The sequence below is a fragment of the Labrus bergylta genome, chromosome 2, assembly GCF_963930695.1.
Source record: "Labrus bergylta chromosome 2, fLabBer1.1, whole genome shotgun sequence".
NCBI classification, from domain to species: domain Eukaryota; kingdom Metazoa; phylum Chordata; class Actinopteri; order Labriformes; family Labridae; genus Labrus; species Labrus bergylta.
In genome coordinates, this window is record NC_089196.1 from 17,699,042 (window position 1) to 17,720,887 (window position 21,846).

The window sequence follows — 21,846 nt, forward strand, 5'->3', positions numbered from 1 at the left end:
TGTGTGTGTGTGTGTGTGTGTCTTTAATCAGCATAAGGATCAAATTTCCCCTTCAGGGATCAGCATTGCGCACTGTATCTGCAGGTTTCTGGGACATATTAAATACACTGATGGATTCAACTATTAAATCACTCCATTCAAATGTTCACATATGAGCCTGAGGAGGCATAGGGTGAAGCTTTGAGCCTTGGTAACGTCTGACAGACAATATCTAAATATATTATCATATTATTTATATTTAAAGGATTTTAGTTTGAAACATGAATAATGAATGATGAGGATTCTGATGGGGAAAATTGTAATGCATTAATATTGAACACACATTTCCACATAATAATGAGAAGTATGAGCATGTCAAGGTGCATGTCAAAGCCTTAATTTGATTGGATGTTACAGGTCAGTTTACAGCAAAGCACTTGATCCATGACGTAGCCGAATCCTGAATGAAACCAAAGTGTAGGCTCATTCATATAAAGTGAAAATAATTTGTAAATGTATCTCTACTTCTAAAACAAAGAAGTTTAAATAGATGTGGAAATATTTCAGATCATGAAAACTATATATCATGTAACTTTGCCTAAATCAGCAAAATTACATTTCATGTTTCTGTTTAGCTGTCAGATCTAACAATCACAATAAAACACACTTGTGTTAGACACTTTATGAACATACAGGGTTGGTAATGGCTTCACTTGATTAAAGGTTTGAATTTGTGGAATATTACTCGATACATATAGAGGAGGCTAAAATGTTAACCTGCTGCCTGGAATGAAATGTTTGATCTTTTGCCCCTACAGTTATGCACCTTACAGGAGAATGTTGTCTAAATTACAGTGCTTTAAAGTTGTAACACAAGTTGCAACTATTTCACCAATGACTTAAGCCAGGGGTTATTAAATCAAATTCTGAATCAGCAACGACATCGGCATTACAATATTTTCACAACTTCCATCACTCAAATTGTGCAGGTGCAAAAGTACAACTGACAACAAGGTAGTACAGGTATGCCAACTGGGGATTTGTATTTTTTTTATGATATATACAGTCAGTTTTTATATATTAAGTACCAAATATAAAGAAAAAAAAAAGATTTAATGACACCGAAAATATAGAGCAAGTCCAAAGAGTAATCTTGAGTAAATATTTACTCAAATCTAACTGAATCTTTGGAATGAGGACAGGAAAAAACATTGCTCAATTATAGTTAAGAAAATGTGCATAGAAAACAACAAGTTTTTTTTAGCGGTGCAACAACTGTGTCTCAAGCTGTAAAAATAGAGGCTAATCTGTCCTTTGATTGTAACACTGGGCAGCGTCCACTTTCAGTTAAACTCCAAGTGATCTGTTTTTATTTCATGTGAACACACATGCACGTTGTTTGACTGAAAATATTTTATATTTGCGTTAAAAACCATTCTCTGAGTTAAAGAGTAATGAGGTGTTGATAGACATTTTGCAGATAAGTAATGCCTGTGAGACATGACAAGTTGAATCAATGATGGACCTCGTTCATTGATGTCTGACCTTTTGAAGGCTCAGTTTGATGCATGTGGAGACCTGCTTTTGGCCATGTTGATTTCCTGCTAACTGATTGACGTAAAATAGCAACAAAAAACAAATGAGTGAAAAGATCAACATATCGACGTGCATATGAGAGGAACTCATTATGAGCCTGGAGTGTGTGGACTGGAGCGACACAGTGGGTCTCATTTCCTTTGGGCCACTGATTCATCACTATGTTTATCTGGCTCATGGCACAATATGTCACTTTTCTACTCACAGGGGAGAGGAGGCGGACAAATATATGTAGCAGGGCAAGACACACCACTTTGCAGCATTGAAGTCAGATTCCTGTTCCCAATCCTCAAGAAGCAATCTCATTGAATGCAACAACGCTGGAAGATGGGTGTTTTATTATGGGGGAAAAGTACAGATAAGCACTTCTGATTCTGGACTATTATCTTCTGAAAAAGTTACTCTCCTCTGGAATTTACTAGACAGTTTACATCTCTGTAAAGAAGAGCTAAAATTACACCTCATGTTGTTTTACTCCCACACGCTGATCTCTTTTTTTCAGGCCACAATGAGCATCAGTTTCTAAACGGCCTGCACAGTGAGACCTGATTCCCCTTACTGTATGTGTTCAGCCGCACATTTTATTCAGCCAGCTCACGTTCTGCAGTCCACAGCTCAAAACAGAAATGATAAATCTTTTCGAAGGGAAGCGGGGATTTGGTGGGGTTCAGATCAATACTACTAACTTGATTGCTGACCCAGCTAAAAAGTCTGTTTCGGAAACAAACTTCTTTAATATGTGCAATCTGCTAAAAATAAACAAAAGGATGTTGTCCTCTGAGGGCTTCTTATGTTATTGGAACTTAAAAATAAATCTGGGAACATATGCTGTCTAAATTGACGCATAATTATAATGATTAAAGCCATGCAACTTAGAAAGTGTATCTGTTGTTTGTAAATGTTCTTGTTTTTCGACTGCAATGTTTTAATTTGTACAATGGAAACACTTGGTTTGTTTCAACGATGCTTTGTAAATGAAGATACGCTGAGTTGAGATAGAATATAAAGTGAATATAGACACAGATCTGGATTACCCTTCAGCACAGCATGTGGTGTATAATGTAGGAACGAAGGCTTTAAAGATCAATGATGTTTTTCTTCACTTCAGTGTTTTATCACAGCAGCACTGAGGTTTGTCTCCAGCTGTCTTTTGACCAGGAGATGCACAGACATAATGTTGAAATAGATTGTGCAGAGGGAGAATCATAAACTCACTTTACACAATACAACAGAACGTCAGTAGATCAGTATGAACAGCATGAAAGTACTGATGGTGTCAAAAACATGCACCATAAATACACCTTAAAACCCAACTCAACTCAGCTTTATTTTAACTCAACCCAGAGTAGCAGGGAACAAACAAGTAGCTAAAATATACATAAAAAATGTCTTCCTTGTTAAAACTGCCCATAAAAAATCCACCATGGTCAAAATTGTAATGTTTAGTTCATTGTATTTCATCTCATAGATCATTTGTACATTCAACTGTGTGTCAATATTCTAGCCTCTGTGACGTTTGTTCTTTTAAAGCGACGTCCATAAAAAGCCAACATTAGACCGTTCTCTAAAACAAAGATGTTCTGTAGGGTTGAATTGAGATGCACAGTTATGCCTCATAAACTTGCATAGCATTCACTAGCATTCATCAAAATGTAAATATTGTTGCAGTACCATAATGTCACCAACAGAGGTCCATAAAACTTTATGTCCCATAAAAAGAACTAATCAGTGCAACTTTGACCAATGCTTCCAGTTTCTCAGTTTCTATATATGGTTGGTGGTTCATGTTGTTTTTCTTCAAACTGGCCGTGGACAAGACATAACTTTTCATCAGACGCCCTTTATGGCGAATGAGTCGATGTGTAATAGGTTTCTGTGTGACACTTTGATGAGAAATGTAATTTATTGATCTTTGACAACAGGAGAAGGAGAAGCTGATGCTACCACGGAAGGCAATTTCATCCCCATGTTTTTATGTGTGCATCAAAGACTGAAACACATCAATCAGGAGTGAGAGCAATCTTGATTGTAGACTACAGTGACAAAAGTATAGAACAATAGAACTACAGTAGTGTCAGACCTCTGAGACACAAATGCCCTTCACTGTAACACACAGAAAGGACAAAATAGAACGCACAGACACACAAACAAGCCAGGCGTAAAACCTAGCAAAACATGCACTTTAAAAACATGCACTTTGAAAATCAAATTTAAACCAATGTGTTTGATAGTCTGAGTTTTAGATTTATTGTCACACATTATGCACAAGTTGTTAAAGTTGGATGTAGCATATTTGGATAAGACAAAAAAGCTGCACATACTGAGCAGCCATGCATGTTATTTAAGATACAAGAAGGCAAACAGAAGGAAGAAAACAGCCACAGAAAAAACTTCAAAATCATACAGATACTGTTTGAGAAAAATTGGGTTGCTTGGTTCTCCCCAATTGTTGTGATTAGTGAAGCTTGTGCTTGCCTCACAAATGGAGTGTGATTAATGGAGAAGGATGTGAAAATGAAAGAGGGACTTAATTCTCAGGTGTTTTTGTTTTTTTTTAAGCAGGAGAGAGATGAATACTGTATACTGAATACACAGAGCTACAATTGTAGAGAATCAGTGAGGAGAGAAAAGGGAAGAGATGTCAAAGATCATAAAGGTTAAGGAAAAAAAGGGAAAAGCAAGACCAAAAGGATAAATCTTAAAATTAAAATAGAGAGAATGGAGAGAAGGGTATCTGGAATGAAGGGAGAGAAGAGGAGGAAGAGTTGTGTGAGTGGGCAGAAAAAAGGAGTATAGATAAAGGAGAGAAGTGAAAGGAAAAGGGAGAACCAAAAAGTAAAGATGGGAGAAAAGGACACAAAGAGAATGAGAGATAGTAGGAGAGGATTTTTTTTAAAAGAGGAGAAAAAAGGGGAGGGAGAAGAGAAGGACAGAAAGGAAAGGAAAGGAGAATGGAACACAAAAGGGCAAAAGAGAATGAGGAAGATAAAAAAGGGGGGGAAATAGTAAAGGAAAGAAAAGGAGAAAAGATGAAGCAGGAGGAGATAAGAGAAAAAGAAAGATGAGGAAAAAGAGGAGAGCAGAGGAAAGGAGATGTGGAGAGAAGACAGACTATAGAGCGAAAGAAGTAAAATGGACAGGCAAGAAAAAGAGAGGAAAGGAGACAACCCTAAGTAAATGACAAAGAAGGGGGACTAGAGAAAAGAGGGGAGGTGAAGAGAAGAAGGGGTGGGAGGAAATATATAACAGATTAGATGCTGAGAGGAGAAGCGAGAAGATACGAGAGAAGAGTGGGGTGGAAGAGTAAAGCAGATTAGAAAAAGATAGGACTAAAATAATTAAAAGGAAAGAAGAGGGCGTGAAAAAGACTGTATAGTGAGATAAGTTACCACAAAATGAGAAAGACGGATGGAAAATAAAATAGAAGAGAGAAGAGGATAAGGCATGAAAAGGGGTGAATATCAGAAAAGAAGAGAGGAAAAGGTAACATTTTTAAGGGAGATGGAGGCAAAGAGGTAAGAAGCAGAAGGAGAGGGTGAAAGGAGAGGAGAGAAGTTAGAGAAATCAGATTAGAGAAGGGAGGGAAAAGGATGTGAAGGAGGGGAGAGAGAGAAGGGAGGATGGTAAAAGGAGAATGAGAGTGAAGGGATGAAAAGAGAGAGTGGAGAAGGATGGATACTTGATAAAAGGAGAGGAGGGGAGGAATGGATGGATGCGAAGAGGAGAAGAGATAGGAAAAAGGATGGAAGGAGGGGAGATAAGGGGGGAAAAAGGAGGAAATTATGCATGAGAGAAGAAATGGAAAGTATGAATGAGAGAGGAGAGAAGGGAGGAAAACAAACGAGGAAGGTTAGAAGGAGAGACGGGGAGAGGAATGTGGGGAGAATAAAAGGTTGGATGTGAAAAGAAGTGGAGGGAGGACAAATGATAGAGGGAGAGAATATAGCAAATAAGAAAGGGGAAACGGTGTGACAAAATCAGAGGAGAGGAGAGGAGAGGAGAGGAGAGGAGAGGAGAGGAGAGGAGAGGAGGGGAGAGGAAGAGGAAAGGAAGAGGGAAGAGAACAAGAGTCGAAAGGTGTGGAAAAGGCAGGAAAAAGGGGTGTCTATGAGAGCAGATACCAGCCCATCTATCTGAGTGATCAGAGGGAGAAAGAGACCTGGAAGGGAGAGAGAGAAAGTAAGAGAGAAAGGTCCAGCTCCAGACAAATGGACCTGGCAGGCAGGAAATGGACACCGATGTCAATAGTGATCAGAGTTAAGAGATGTCTGATTCAGCTGGCAACTACAACTGTAAATCACAAAAAAATAACCCATACCATCTCCATGGCAACAAAGAGAGAAAGAAAAAAAGGGAGAGACATGCATGCAACGAGGCTACACATGGCATACTATTTTATCTGAAAAGCGGATCACACTGCACTATCACTGATGTGAATCAAACTGTAAGGAGTGAAATGTTTTGTCAGTTGATCGGAACAAATAAAAAAATTACAGGAAATAAGGGAGGACAGTCATTCAGATTTACTGCCTCTGTTTTTCTGCATAGCATGATTTTGTTAGCGGATATTCTCTTCTTCTCTACAGCTGAATGAACAGGTAAGCAAAGATAGGTTTAGCTGCTAATCATTGTTTAGGTGAAAATTATAAGTAATGGTAGAAACTATGTTTGTTATGTTGAGTAGGTTTTTCTAAATCTAAACTTGCATTATCTGGAAAAAGAAACGTTTTATTCCAAAAACCTCTGTTGTTGATTTCAAAGACATCACCTTTCTCCTGCACTCAGTATTCATGTGGAGAGCTTCTTGGTAGCAGCGTCAAAGCCACTTATACAACTGGCTTAGTACAGCTTTGAGACAGAGGCCTTGGGTCCTGGGGATTTTTCTAGAAGTACTCAAAATTGGAAGATAATTGAAAATGATGACAATTGCTTTGACTTCAGTATTCTTCACTTAACTCATTGATTTGACAATATCAAGAGAAAATTTAATTGTCTGCAAGCATAAAGACATTCTTTAAATTAATCATCCAATTAGTACATTTAGCTGTTAAATCATTTAAATATGTGACCCGACGGGGAAACACCTTCATTTAGATAAGAAATTATCAAATGTGTCTCAAGCTTCAGCCAGACATACTGACAAAACATGTATCCATAGATGTATAGAATACATCACAATGCAGGAAATGACATATACTCTGCCCCCGGGGTGGACCCCAGACCTCCCATTATCCTAATGCACTTTTGTATGCCTTTGAAGCTCATGCTGTACAGTGGTACATGGAGTACAGTGGATTCCATATGTTCTAAAAGTAAAGTAAACAGGACTCCTACAGCTGGATAATCACTTCAATCACAAAGGAGGAGTGCCTCATTACTGAAAGTGAACATAATTGACCAAGAAAATTCAACAAGGACCATCTCCTTTGAAATCCCACTCTTATCGTGTCTTTGCTTCACCGTGGCTGTATATGCATTGAAGTCTGCAAAAATGAAAACCTCAAAAGACTCTCAGGTGCTTTGAAACAAGAATCTGTGGTCTGATGAAACCAAGATTGAACTGTATGACCACAATAACATAATGTATGGATGAAACCGCAGTAACCACTCACCACCTGCAGAAAACCATCCCAAAGGTGAAGCCCGGTTTGAGGCAGGATCATGCTGTGGGGGTATTTTTAGGGTTTATGAAGGTAAAAAGGAAAGCTGAACTGGTTAAAACACAGGGATGTCCTTAATAAATAAAAAAACCTGATTGAGATCACTCAGGACCTTTACAAAAAGGTTAAAGGTTTACCTTCCATTAGGACAATGACCCCAGTTACATAGACATTATATCATGTTTTCCTGCAGGAGAGGGCACCCTAAAGGCCACTTCGTCACGGTTTTTCTCGCACCTTGGGCCACCATAATGGGCAGTTTAAAATGTTTTATCCATCATGAGAATCCAGGACAGTTCTCCTGCTGCATTTCCCCAGTAGTCTACCAGTAAACCTGCCAGAGCTACAGAAGATCTGCAGACATGAATGGCAGAAAATCCTCCAACCCGGCGTAATCTTACCAAGAAGACTGAAGGCTGTAATCGCTGTCAAAGGTGCTTCAACCTCGTATGTGCCAATTGACATCAGTGTGATATTTCTGGTATTTCTTTTTAAATGAATGGGCCAACATTTTTAGACTTCCATGAGAATATGTGGTACTGATTGTAGATTGATATGGGGCAAAACATGATTTGGGATTGTTAAAGCATGAGGCTGGAACCTACCAGATATTCAATTATAAAAAGATGTGTGTGAATACTTTGTGAATGGCACTGCAATGTCATACACTGAGAGCCAATCAACACCCAGAACGGAGTATGGAAAGGAAATACACATTTCTGTATGGTTTAATCATGGAATAGTTTTTAAATCATAAAAATACAATGCTTATAGAATATTAAAAGCAGTAAAGGTGAGAGACATGTCAACAGCAATACTGTGCTCTTATAATATGCCTCTGTGTTTGTTTTTTTGTTTTTTACAGGTAACAGAACAACAACTAGCCCGATAAAAATTGGGGAGAGGATAACAAAGGGCTGAGGAAGAACTATTTCCCTTTTGAACTGGTTCCAATTTGCAAACAAATAATTTAATGATCAATTTGTTAAACCAGTGTCAATATTAGCACAATCTTCACAGCTGAGACAAACTAATGAAGAACACGTGGCAGAAAAAAAAGAATCACAAATGAAGACTTTAAATATCTCTAACCGTCATCAGTGCATCATAGCTCTAATTATAATTACACCCCGCTCTTCCCTTGAATTCATGTATCACTCAGATGTTCTTTCAGCGTGTTGTGATCGTCTTAGACACAATATTTCAAATCATACTTCATAGCACATAGCACAAATTCATTCCAAAAAAAACAGTTTTGCATAACTGTTCTTAAAACAAGCTCCCATGTTAAAGACATTATTACAGTCCATGTATTTGCATTTATTACATGATGCAATTGTTTACTGCTTCTTAGAAATGTATGATAACGTGTTAAATGTAGAAGCACAAAATGAATGCAAAGCCGAGAAGACCACACTTAACATAGGTTCTATAAATTTTAATCCCTCCAACAGTGTTGAATGTTCATTTTGCTTGCAGATTTGTATCTCTGCCACGTGGACTATTGGTAGAGGTCTCACTTCAGTATTCTGTAATTAGCAAATTTGTGATGCTTGCAATTGTTCATCAATCGATAATGAAGCATAATAGTGGAATATAATTAACTCATACCTGAAACTGTTGTTTCCCACTTTCATTGAGAAAAACTACGCAAAACAAACAAAAGGCTGACTGAGGGGTAAAAGTGGTGTCAACCAAACGATGCAATCAGAGCTTCTAAACATATATATTCAAAAGGATTTTCTCATAGCAGAGCTGGTTGAAGTGGGACAATTCGTACACAGGGGATGCATAACGTGATCAGGAACACAGCCAGTTCTTTCTGCACTCAACAGATGGCAGGTTTAACACTTGACAAACTCAATATCCCTCTGATAAAATCAATGGCAGCACAGCCATTTTCATTTCTGAATCACATGTCTCCTATTGATTCACAGAAGCTTCATCCCATCCAAAATCCCAACCTGCTTGTCAACGATTACTTTTGTTTCTCTGATTCTGCTTTGAATCTGTTTCATGTTTAGACAAGTCATCAACACCAGTAGACAGCGCTAATTTGTCGCCTATCAGGATTTGAGTGTTCATGTGTGGCAAGCAATCTTGCTCATATATCCCCATGTCCCTCGAAAGAAGGCTTTGATCATCAGCTGACTTGTTGCTGAGGAACAGCAGCAGCCTCCAGAGTGAAGCCAGTCTCTCCACAGAAAGCATGCAAACCATGTGGTGAGAGCAAATGTCCCTTCTTCTCCATCTGCATTCAAATGTCTCATCAAAGGAATGCCTCATTATGCAGCAGCCAAATCCTGGCACATATGGCCTATATTTCCACCACTACTGTATGAAGCAAACAGTTCAATTCATATGCATGTCAAGGGGAAAAATACCTCAGGAATTGACTGGCTAATGCTTATGAAGACCATTTTTGGTTAAATTACCCAGCTGAGGTGACCCCCCTTCCCCCTCACACTTCAATCAACTGGGATCTTTCGTAGGGACTCTCTCTTTGTTTTTGCTGACAAAGTAAAGACCAGTGTTATGTTAAAACATGGGAAATCTTCTCAACAACAAACTTGTTTTTTCAGAATAACTGATTCAAAAGAAAATACCTTCATTGAAGATAGTAGAACAGATGCCAAACAAGTACCATGAGAATCCAGATACAGAGAGCCAAATTCCTCAGACCACTTCTTATGTTACGTTATCAAATCTATCAGCTGTGTTTAATCCAAGCCTCATTGCGTTTACATTTAATCCTGCACAAAAAAAGCAATGCAGGACTCAATGCGGATTACAGTACAAAGCAACCAGAGTATTCAATCAAGCAAAAAGACGTAGCTGGCAGTCACTTACGATATTCATGAGGGTGAGGAGGTAATTCTGCACGTGCTCCTTTCCGTGAAATCTAACAACGGAGTCGTCAACTCCCAGCAGGATCTCAATGTTGTAGTCGTCCTCTCCAGCGTCTCTGCGGTGACGGCGGCGGTGGACAGTCTCGTTGACCTGTCGGGTTACCGACTCCAGAGTCCCAGGAACATCCAGCTCTGGTTCTGTGCAGGGATCAAGACAGAGGAGGTATAGAGGTGTTAAGATCAAGGACGTGCAAAAACAAATAGCAGCCAAATTCATTCAATCATCAAGTGGATGAATCTTTTGAAATCAATGGAGAGAAAATTTACAATTTGATCACCTAGTCCATAAAATTACACATCTACAAGCAGATAGTACGGCAGCTGATACGACAATATTTTTCAATATTTTTGAATGTTTCAAGCGGCTGCAGGACTGCAAATTTAAAAACACAAATGTTTTTAGATATTAGATGTCACAGTGTGTGTGACAGAGAGTATCGCACCTCCTGGTTGTTTACTAGTCTGTTTCACTTTTGATGCCTCTGGTTCATCGAGGGAATTCCTTTAGTTTCTCTCTTTCATATTATGATTATTATCTTCAAAAGACCCAGATATCTTTTTGAGCTTATCTGTTTAACGGCTGGCTAAACTTCAAACCCCTAGTTTATGTACTTTGTGTTGTTAGGTGAGGTTTTTTGTAACTATCATTTGTTCAGTGGGGTTTAACTTTTGATTTGTGCCATTTTTACGTGGGACTACAATTGGAAATTAGAGACAAGCTAATTCCGCCGCATCTTCTTTTTCTTTTGGTATAAATGATCAATGTCAATGCACACTGTTCCCTGATAAATATAATAAATAAACCCCAGAGGCTACATATGTACCAGATGATAGCTGATAGATTCTGAGATTGACAGACATCTTCTTTACTAGATCGTTTAGTTTATTAGATCTTTGTATGTATGGAGAATGCTCCTCAAACATAATGAATGTTTGATTTTGTCATTTTATTCTATCAAAACTGTAATCATTGACTCAACTGGAATGACTGCTCATTATACATGATTAGCCATGATCCTTATCAAAAATGTCAATCTCACATCTGCAGCTATGAATTTTATTTGATGTTTTTTTTATTATTATTTCCAGGCAGCCTGAATAGGGAGAAACCAATTATACAGTCAATTACCTCCATTCCCTGAAGCAAATGACCATGGTTGTCTCTCAATTAACGTTCTCGTGCCTATGTCTCTGACATTACTCTTATTGTGCATTCACAGTGGCGGTTAATGAAGCCCCCTGCGCTATGCTCACTCAGGTGAACCCTCTAAAGACCTTTAAGACTCATGGGCTAATGATGCTGCTCGATGAGACATTGAAGCTTGAAATCTTTTGATTGTGAAAGGATAATAAGTCTGTGATGATGTAGTCAAAAAAAACTCACAATGTAGAATTGTAATCAGGTCATTTAAACCATGACTCATAACTTTATGAAGTAACAGCACCATGAGACAAAACAATACAGTTCCTTCAGGGCATTTTAACTATCCAGACTCTCTGTATACTGTGGTTACATAACAGGCAAATCAGATTGGAGTTGAAAGACAGTTTCTGTCCCCTCTCAATATGAGGGGTGTAGTGAATTATCTGACTTGACAGTATTTGCTCCCCTCTGAACTTAGCTGAATCATACCATGAAATTGCTAATGCTTTCCCTTTTTTTTCTCGATGGAGTGGCCCACAAGGGTAAACCATCCCCCTAATACTGCTTAGCTGTACACTGAGGGCTGGGGCCAACTCTGTCAAGCCTCCCAGGGAGCGCTGCTGATACAAAATCCTTCATCTAGTCCCCTCAGTGATCCTGACAGGAGTAAACAGTGCCCGCTGATCGAGTGGCAGTAGACATCACTTGCTTGACACTTAACCCTTTACAGAGGGAAGTGCAGCACATTCAGTTTTTAAAAAAGGTTAGAACCCAGAGGGGGATACTTTTGGCAGGGAAGGGAATGAATTATCAGGGTGTCTTTGAGCTGCTCTGTTTTGTTTCCCTGTGAACAGAAAAGCTGTGATTATGCTGACAGATTGTTTTGTTTGGTTTGAACCATGGTGGAAAATTGCACTTTTGTTGCAAGTTTTGCATTTGCCTCATTTTCTGTTTTGTTTGACACATTCCAAAATTGAAATGAAGTGAACTTTGGGCACACTGTAGAGTTTTTAAAACAGATTGCTCCGTTTATTCAGGAGGAGATTGTTTTTTAAAGAACATTTCTAGCATCTTAACACCACTCAGACAGCAAGTGTCTTTTTATCATCATTTAGAGTTTTAAAACTCTAGTAGGCAGTATTTGAGTACAAGAACAGAAATTCTCCACAGGGAAAACATAAATGTGTCCGAACGAAGAGTAACGCCATATGCCATTGTACCTTATTAAATTACATTGTCTAGTCTCGTCTCGTCTCATATAGTCTCGTTTAGTCTCATCTAGTCTCGTCTAGTCTCATGTCGTTTCGTATCACATAGCATTGGTAATTGGCAACTTTTCATTATTAGAAACTGCAATTTAATTATTGAATAAAATATATATGGGGTCAATTTTTTTGTTAGTTTTCACTGAACATCATTAAAATCATTGCAATCATTTTACAAATGTGTAAAAAAAAACAAACGAATACGTACCATGATCTGATGAACAAGCATGTATAAAACCTCACAGAGAGCCATCCGGTAAAACTGCAAACATTCTTAAATAACGGGGTTCATGGTAAATGGTAGAGAAAAGGCAACACATCTGTTACTTTCATCAAAGGCTTGTAGCCCTGAAGTGCACTTAGTAAACACATCATTAGTTCTGTATTTATTGAATACTGTAGTTATTAAGCTGTTAAGCAGACATTATGTGTCATAACTGAAAACTTAAGTGTTTGACTAAATGGTTAATGTGCCTATTTCACAGCAGGATCAATGGTTGACACTAGCAGAACAGTGTTTGATTTTTCAATTATGTATTATGTAGACCCCTTGACTCCCTGTCTCTGATCGGCCCATGAGGTCCGTAGCATTGACTTTTATATGGATCAGATCAAGCCTCTTGTTTCGAAAATGAGGTCTATATGTGAAAGTGAATTCAACCTGATTTTTTCCTAGTGTTCAGCATGGTTGACTACTAGAAAGAGTGATTGGATGAAAGAAGAAGATTTAAGATTTTGGTTTTATTCAATTCTTAAACAGGGTTTGCTCCTGTGGGTTGCTACCTGTGATTGAAGTCACTACCCTGGCAGCCTTACGATAGATCGGGGCAAAATATGGTCCTTATATGCCAAAATAGCAATGCAACAAGCAAAATGCTGAATTACTGTAGAGGCTTCAAACTGGGGTTCACAAAGTAATGGGTGACGTCACTGGTGCCACATCCACTTCCTTTATGCAGTCTATGGTTTCACTTTATCATATTTCCATTCATGATCCTAAAACAGAATGTAATCTGAAATTGAGAGACGTAATCTTCCATGCGGTAATGCCCATGACCTTCTGCCTGTATTCTGCTGGAGACACACTGCTTGCCTTGAAGTAAAAATTGGGTTCGTATAGGTTCAAGCAGCCTATTTGCAAACCAGGAGTTGGTAAACAAAACTCACATGGACTCACAGGGAGCCTGTGTATTAAATACGCTTTTGGTAAGTTTTCATGCTGCTGTTTCAGAAAGTCTGGCATGGGGAGGAACTGAAACTTTTTTGGTAGTGTCTGTGAGTTGAGCTAAATCTAATGGATTTTTCCAGAATAACCATCTCTGGTAAAGAGAGATAATCATACAGCATTTATACTAATCAGAATCTATTCACTATATAAAACCATTGTTCTTGGAAATGGCCTGTTGGCCTGAAAGATGATAAACATGAAGATAGAAATGTTCAGGCATTTCAGTGTAGTTTTTTGGCATTCTCACCATTTAAAAAGAAATTAATATGAAGTCTAAACATACTTGCAAACCACAGAGAACGCATTTAGAGGGCAAGACTGAGTATGATTTTTCTGAGGAGTAAATGCTTGTCTGCAAAAAGGTAAGGCAGAGGCAGCATTGAAAATGATGATCTGTGAGCTTCCCTGAATAAATAAATTATTAAAGTAGAAAAGAAATCACAGTTTTTTCATCCACATAGGGTGGAGATACTGTGCTTGATGTGATATTTGGAAATCATGAGCCATAAATAAAAGCGCAGGCCATTTTTTTTTTTTTTTCAGTTTTCCAGGGATGCTTAGAGCCACAGACAGGGCCAGTGATTGAGTGGAGCGGGAGCTAAAATAAATAGGAAGAAATGGCTGCCACCTCTGCCCTGGCCCAGCTCCGACAGTGTTAGGATTGTGGAGCGCATTCCTCCTCTCTGCCTCTCCTGTCATGACACAGGCATTCTTGTGCGGCAGGCCAGCTCCCTCCCTCCCTCTCCTGAGTAAACAGGCTCTCTGAGGTCCCTACTTCAAACGCACAGGACTTCCCCTCAGCAGCTCTCCTTAAGACCGCTAGTGTGCTTTAGTCGGCAGCCTCCCCCTCCCCCTATGCCTCGCCCAACCCCACCCCATCCCGTCCCACAAACCAGTCCCATGGGAACCCCACCATGGTGCAGCAGCAGCAGTGGCAAGAGATGGGAGAGGGCCCCCAGCCAGCTCCTGCCCACACGTGGCACTGAGTGGCAAGGTGGCAACGGGGCCAGCCAGAGCAGCCCGCAGCTAAAAATGGCACAGAGGTAGGTGACAGGCAGCTTGCCATCAGCCTGGAGTGGAAATCTACTTGGTCTTCTGTGACGCCATTAAGACCCATGCTACACTGTAAACACACTCTTTCTTCAGCAAATTTATGAAGAGAAAGGACCCAGATGTATAGCCGAGATTTGGTTAAATAATGTTTTAATGAGCTTGCACATAAAATGTCATACAAAAAGAAATAATCATAATATTTGCAGCATCCATGAAAAACTCAGTTTCTAATGTGGCAAAATTTGCAGGTTTGTATTTTTTTTTAATCACGTTTTTAAAAATTAAGATTTTGATCCTTTTGTCATGCCATGATATTAAATGTACTAATACAATCTTTAAATCCTTAATGAGAATGTCCACAGTAGAGGGCTATGTTGATTTGAAAAAGAGCATCGCTTTTGTTTCGCCAATGTTTAAGCGAAGACATTTTTTATCAAGCCAATCTGTAATCTGTCTCAGCTGGTTTTACCTCTATTTATATAACTTTGAGGCACACCCATTGTACACTGCATGTTGCCACTAAGTGCACCAGTAGCTTTAACAAACTGCACCTATCCGAAAAATCTTATGACATCCACACTAGAGCTCAAGATGAAATAAATGTCAAAAGTTTAGAAATCAGATCATCATGGTTAGCGCTTTTAAATCCATCAGGCTAAACCTAAAATGAAAAGCATCAACTACTCCTGCTGATGTTTTGTTGTCTCTATTCAAGATAGAAAAAATGTTCTGGAAGATAGAATAAACGTAAACAAATTGACTCGTATTTGGACTTGTTGTCTGTTATTCAATCGAGGAATAATTCAGTAATTGTTTGCTTGGATTTAGATGCATGTACATATGACGTAGCTGTACCTCTTTAATATCAGAAATGTTCACATTTTTAAAGGAGAAAAGCTTTATTTATGGAAAATGTATCAGAGTATTACAGTGACAATAAGATGTGTTTTTGCATTAGAATATAAGCAGTAATCCCATTTTCTGTTTCTATTATGTATTTGGAGCTGTAGGATTGGCCTACATACTGTGCTGTTGTCCATGAAATGATACAAAAAAAACACATCTCAAGTAGGGATCTGAATTTGCATAAAATCTACTCTGTGAGCTGAATCTAATTTGTCTCATGGGGCAAAATCAGGGAGGGGGAAACAAAGTGGAACAAATAGTCCAACAGAGGGATCTTTTAGTTTATTTATTTATTTCAGTTCAGCCTTACAGCTGAAACTATACCAGACATTATTTTGAATAAAAGTGATTTAATGTGTAACTGAGTCTGATAAGGTAATAGTGCTCTAACAAAAGGAGGTTCAAAGATCAGAAATATGAATTCATCATTAAAGAGACTGCTTGCACTCGAGTCAGAAAGGTTGTTGCAGGTTGAGTCAAGAGTTGTGCAAGAAGCACTAAATCATCCCTCCGTTTTAACCTCATAAATTCAACCAGGCACACTGTTCTGCAGATGAAGGGGGATATATTTAATCAATTCATACATTAACATGTTCTGCAATAAAAGCAGGTGCAAGACACTCTTTTCACTCTCACACTGGCTTCACGAGGGAATAGATCATCTAACATGCGTTTCTAAAGTGTGATCTTGCCGACTGAAAACAAGCAGGGACTTGGTGTCAGAAGAGCGTGTTAAAGCATTGACTAGGGCCCGTTAAGAAGAAGTGATCTCAAAGGAGTAAACAAAACAGAGAACAAGACACCCAATAATTCAGTTCACAACATATTGGGAGGTGCAGGCTGCAACAACTAAAGGCAACCATTAATGTAGAAACACACAGATTGAAACAGGATACTGATTTTAATGTAGGTCTAGATACTCAATCTGTGTATGCTGCACAGCTAATATCATAGCAACTCACCGGCTGACTTTAAAGAGAAACCAGAAAGTTTTGTGCTGTAATGAAGACCCTAAGTCCACAAAAGGTTTATTTAAAAGTCTGACCCAGTCTGATAAAAACAAGAATGTATATGGAAAATAAATTAGGGGTGACCTCCGAATGGACAAAGGGCTTTAAGAAGGACCAACTTTAGATTATACACTGCTGGGTTACATTCTTCGGTTACTTAAATTCTTATTCATTGGGTGATTTACTGATAGTGAAAAAAGCTCTTTGCATAGAGCCAATAGTCCAAAACCTAAAAATATTTTGTCTGTTATCAAATAATACAGAAAAGAAGTAAATCCAGACAAATCAGAAGTCGGAATCACTTGATATTTGTGCATGAATAAATTCATTGATTAACTAAAGATTATGAAAATGGCTGCAAATATATTTTCTGCAAGTCCTTCATCAATTTACATGAAATTTAAGACTATTTTAACAATTATATTTCTGGGTATAGTTTTTTTCTTTTTTTTTTTTATAAGTCCAGCTTGATCCGATACATTGAAGTGCCAAAATTAAAGAGCTGTCGAGACTCTACCAATTTTTGCCAACTGGATGGTTTCAACAGTACTACCAGAATAAAGGTTATAGAGCCCCAGGGGTATCAAATATAAGTTGTATAGTGCTATCAGATGTTGTAGAGTGAAATACAGTGAAAATTGTATGTGAAATTAAAAATTGAAAGTTTTTTATATACTGAGGTTCCACATACTGCAGGATAAGTTGAAGGGGGTCAGAAAAAGACTCGGTTCATCTGGGTCCATAAGGAAGTTGAAGCTTGTCAGGCTGATTAGATCCAGTTAAGGCCAGCAGTTAAAGTTGAGACAGCTTCTGGGACACACACCTCATGGAGGAAATTCAGGTACTTTAAAACTCTGGTGGCTATAATTTGCCAAGAAGTGAACTTTCTGAGCCATACCTGAGTTTCCAGAGGGAAGTGACTCTCTTTTCTGGAGATAACAATATCATCGATGATGATATTTATGACAATTCCATAAACTTGCTTAGAAATCAGAGAATGAAAAGTAGCATCTTGTCAGAGAATTGGTTATAAGTTTTCCTTAGTATCAAAGTTAGATTGGATAGCTGACTCCACAGATATTTGACAAACAGGAGCTGATTACACTTAAATCACTGATTAATGATGCTGGGTCCAAGTACACCAGATTAAATTAAAGATCCACTGAGTTTGTGATGATTTTTGCGCCCCCCTGTGGACAAAGTGATACATTCTTTCTCAATGCTGATCTTGTTGATTTCAATCCTTGGGATTGTTTTCCTTCAAGAAAATAATATCCAGCTTTTTTTTAACCGTCAAACAACTAACTGGGAATCTTTGTTGTGCAAAATAGCAGCGAGCAGTTTCTTCAGCGAGCTGTAAATCATCTCTAGTCTGACACCTACCCAGTGGCAGTAGATATAGGCAATTAAAATCATGGTACAGAAAAAAAATATAGTGGCAGATGTTCAGGGTTGCCTTTGTAGGTCATAGAGAGGCATTACATTAAATTGTATTGTTTCATGCCCAGATTAAAACTCCTCAAAGGGGCTTTAATGGCTATTATGAGATCATGCTTCCTATGCTATTCAAAGTAATGTCCAGGTATAGTGTAAGAAAGAGTCAGGTGAAGGATTTAATTTGTGTTTTATTTCTGAAGTGACCATGCTAACCTAGCAACATCAATGTAAACATGTATGTGTGGAAAGCACTGTACACCAATACTGGCATGCTTGGTCAGCTTTAACACTGGGTGACAACAATTATCATTAAAGCAATGTGTTACATTGCAGCATTACAGCATTTTGTGGCAGGTGTTAATGGGGCTGAACTAACTGCTTATTTGGGTTTTCTTTTTCACTTATATGTTGTTACATGAAACACCCAATAGTCTTATGCGTATCCTCTATTATTCCCTACCGAGAAAGTAATGTGTGTTCAAAGCCATTAACACCCACAAATCTTTCTTAGTTGACATCTTATGTTGCAGCAGCCTTGATTCATGTTTGTTATTATGTTTATTCAATATTGGTTTCATAGACACATGGGTCAGATATCTGAGCCAGGTGGCAAACACTGATTTGAAAACAAAATTACCTGAACATGTAATTTTATCATTTTTGCACTGTGGTGGTTCCAGGACCAGGGCTGCAGTTGATTTAGTGCTGGCAATGTGCTTCTTGTCATGTAAGGGAATTTTTGACTCCCTGGGGCACATAAAAACCTGGGATAATTACACTGGGTTTTATGACTGAGGCAATATTGTTTTAGCCTTTTTCTTCCTTCTGCCTCAATAGAGCTGAAAATTAGTGGTGACAGCAGCAACAACAGCAGCCTAATTACCAGCAGCGCACCACAACAGCCAAAAAGATGCTGGCCGAGGCATTTCGCATGATGGAGAAGTCATGCAGGTTTGTGGTTCTGTGTCGAAGTGTGGTGCAGATTTTAAAAGATGCATTTGTGTCTACGCGCATTCTCCGTGGCCCACCCGAGGCTTCTGAAACACTATTAAGAGGCTCGTGGGGAGCCATAAAATTGAAGCCAACACTCCTGCTCCCACGGGGCTTTATATTGAAGCATTGCTAATGGTTTCTGGGTCTTGGCTGCTTTTCCTAAGAAAGCTGACTCGAGTTCTTCATTAAATTGAGTAAATGACCATGTGTGATCAGCCATGTTTGTGAGTTGCTGCTACAAAAATACATTATATTGAACTTTAGCTGTAAAAAGCAGTTAACAACTGTTTTTGCCTTGAAAGAGATAATTCATGATCGATCTCTTGAAACATACAATCGCTGAATGATGCTTATAAATTACAAATAATTATTCCCAATTTAATATGCTGCCCTTAAATCATGCCATCGTAACGAGCGACCCTCCAACTTCCCGACACTACCAAGCATTCGCAGTGTCATCATATTCTTCATCCCATCAGCCCCAGATCACAGTATCAGCCATCGTCCGGGCCCAGTCTTCGCAGTTTGGTCAGCCTCTTCATCCCTTCATCCTCAGGTGATATCTTCAGCCTTTCACATCAAACCCATTCTTCAGTTAGATCAGCTTTCAACCGCCATCAGCATCAGATGACATCGTCAACCATCTTCACAGTTCAATCAGCTTCCTCAACTCGCCCTCGTCATATGCCCAGCCCATCATCAACTAACACCTCCACCACCAGTGTCTGGACTCCAGACTCCAGATAGATCTTGCTGACGCTCAGGGCACGCATCTTCAATCTCCCTGACTCCCTGTAGAGTTTAAGCGCCAAAGATTCTCTGACAATCATTCAATATCATATTGTGTAAAATAAATATTTATCTTTGAATCATTTACTTGTCTCTCCTGATTGAACTTAGCTCAATCAGCTCATTGAGTGGGTCTTACATCCCACAGCTTTACCTTTTCTTCCACAAGTCCACAAGTGGATAAATATAACAATACCTCTTTTAGAAATAACACCAGAAACTGGATAATGCAGCTCCCCCTTTGTGATGAAGGTACTTAAAATAGCTGCTAGCTGTCAAGGTAAGATAGTTTGCTGCTTGCAACCCTAAAAACCTGCAGTAGAGTAAAATAGTTGGCAATTTTTAATAAGTTACAATTTAGAATTTATGGACAAACCATTTAACTCTTCAAATAAAATTTTAACTGCCATCACCAAGCCAGAAAAGATTTGCCAACTTGTAGGGCCAGGCTCTCTGATTGAGGTCAGGTAGAATGAAAGCGAGGCCATGTTTTCAAATTCCCTGCTGCAGCCTTACAGATTGTTCCACTGGAGCAGTTCTACATCAGACCAGTGTTTGCATATTTTATTTGGAGTGCAAGTCAAACAGAAATGGACCTCATTATAATTAAATTGAACTTCCTGATTAAATTTCAATTCAAACATCTGCTGATGGATTCCACTTCAGCGTGAATGTTTGTCGCCAAAGACAAAGCTACGGGATGTACGTGAGCTATTACCCTGCTGGAAAGAAATCATTGGAGGAAATATCACACAAGTATGAAAGCCTCTGTAGGATTTACGAGTCAGCAGGTAAAACTGATAACATTAAAAGCAAAAACAACACTTGTACTACCTCATACTGAAGTAAATAGAACAAGGTGGTGTGACAATTTGCCAATGTGTCTACTTCCAAAGGAGTTGCAGAACTGTCAGGCACAGAGTTGGATAACCCCCTTGCTCCCTATCCCTCTTCCTGCATCTTATCCCATCTCTCCCCCTATCCCTTTCCAACCCCGGCGCAGTCTAGGCCTGTGAAGGCTGTTTCGTCATGAGCCGGGGATCCGGCCGAAGATTTCTGACTTTTAATAAGGCAGTTTTTTCTTACCACTGTAACTTTTACTGCTTTGCTAAAGTGCTCATGATGGATAGGCCGGATCTTTGTAATATAGCAGTAAGTAAGGTCTTTTACCTGCTTTTTGTAACATAACAATGAGTAAGGTCTTTTTACCTGCTCTTTTGTAATGTTAACAGACAAAGAGTAAGGTATTTTACCTGCTTTTTGTAAAGTGTCTCGAGATAACACTTATGCAAATAGATATACGCTATACAAATATAAATTGATTGATTGATTGATTGATAATGGACTCATGGATACTCCTGGTCACAGCAGAGACCATAAGATTCCTGGGGAGCTATGTGAATGCAAAGGAAACATCCTACGAAAGTTAAACATTATGATAATTATGTCTGTCCCTTTAGTATGTGGAACGGTTTCTACATCATTTTTGAGAAGATATAAAGTGCTTCTGAGACGCAATTTTGTAATATTTATTATACTATTCAGAGACTGCTCAGCTCTTTCAGCTAATCAGTTCATTTGAATTAGAACTGTATGTATGCCAAGGTCCTTTGCATAATTTGCTCTGAATATTATGTTGACAACTTTTCCTTTTCATTGCCTTGGCATTCCATATTACCCTAATAGATGTGAGGATTTATGTCCTGAGAAGAGCAATGATTTTGAGTCTGTGTTTAAACATCCTCTCAGGATTGTTGTTAAACCAACTCCAAAAGTTTAAATTGTGTTTCCCAGCTGGGCACCAACCAAAGTTGTTGATGTGCACATTCTTGCAGAACTCTCTTTGATGACACTTGTTGCATGTATTTTCTCATTTG

At 38.7% G+C, this 21,846-nt stretch overlaps 1 protein-coding gene across 1 annotated transcript in view; it reads right to left on the reverse strand.

Moving 5' to 3' along the window:
* The window catches only part of adamts3 (ADAM metallopeptidase with thrombospondin type 1 motif, 3), a 148,423-nt gene that overhangs the window by 70,525 nt on the left and 56,052 nt on the right, over positions 1 to 21,846 (reverse strand). The window contains exon 5 of the mRNA XM_065947669.1: positions 10,086 to 10,282. Within this exon, the coding sequence (XP_065803741.1) occupies positions 10,086 to 10,282 (197 nt within the window). The remainder of the gene's footprint in view (positions 1 to 10,085; positions 10,283 to 21,846) is intronic.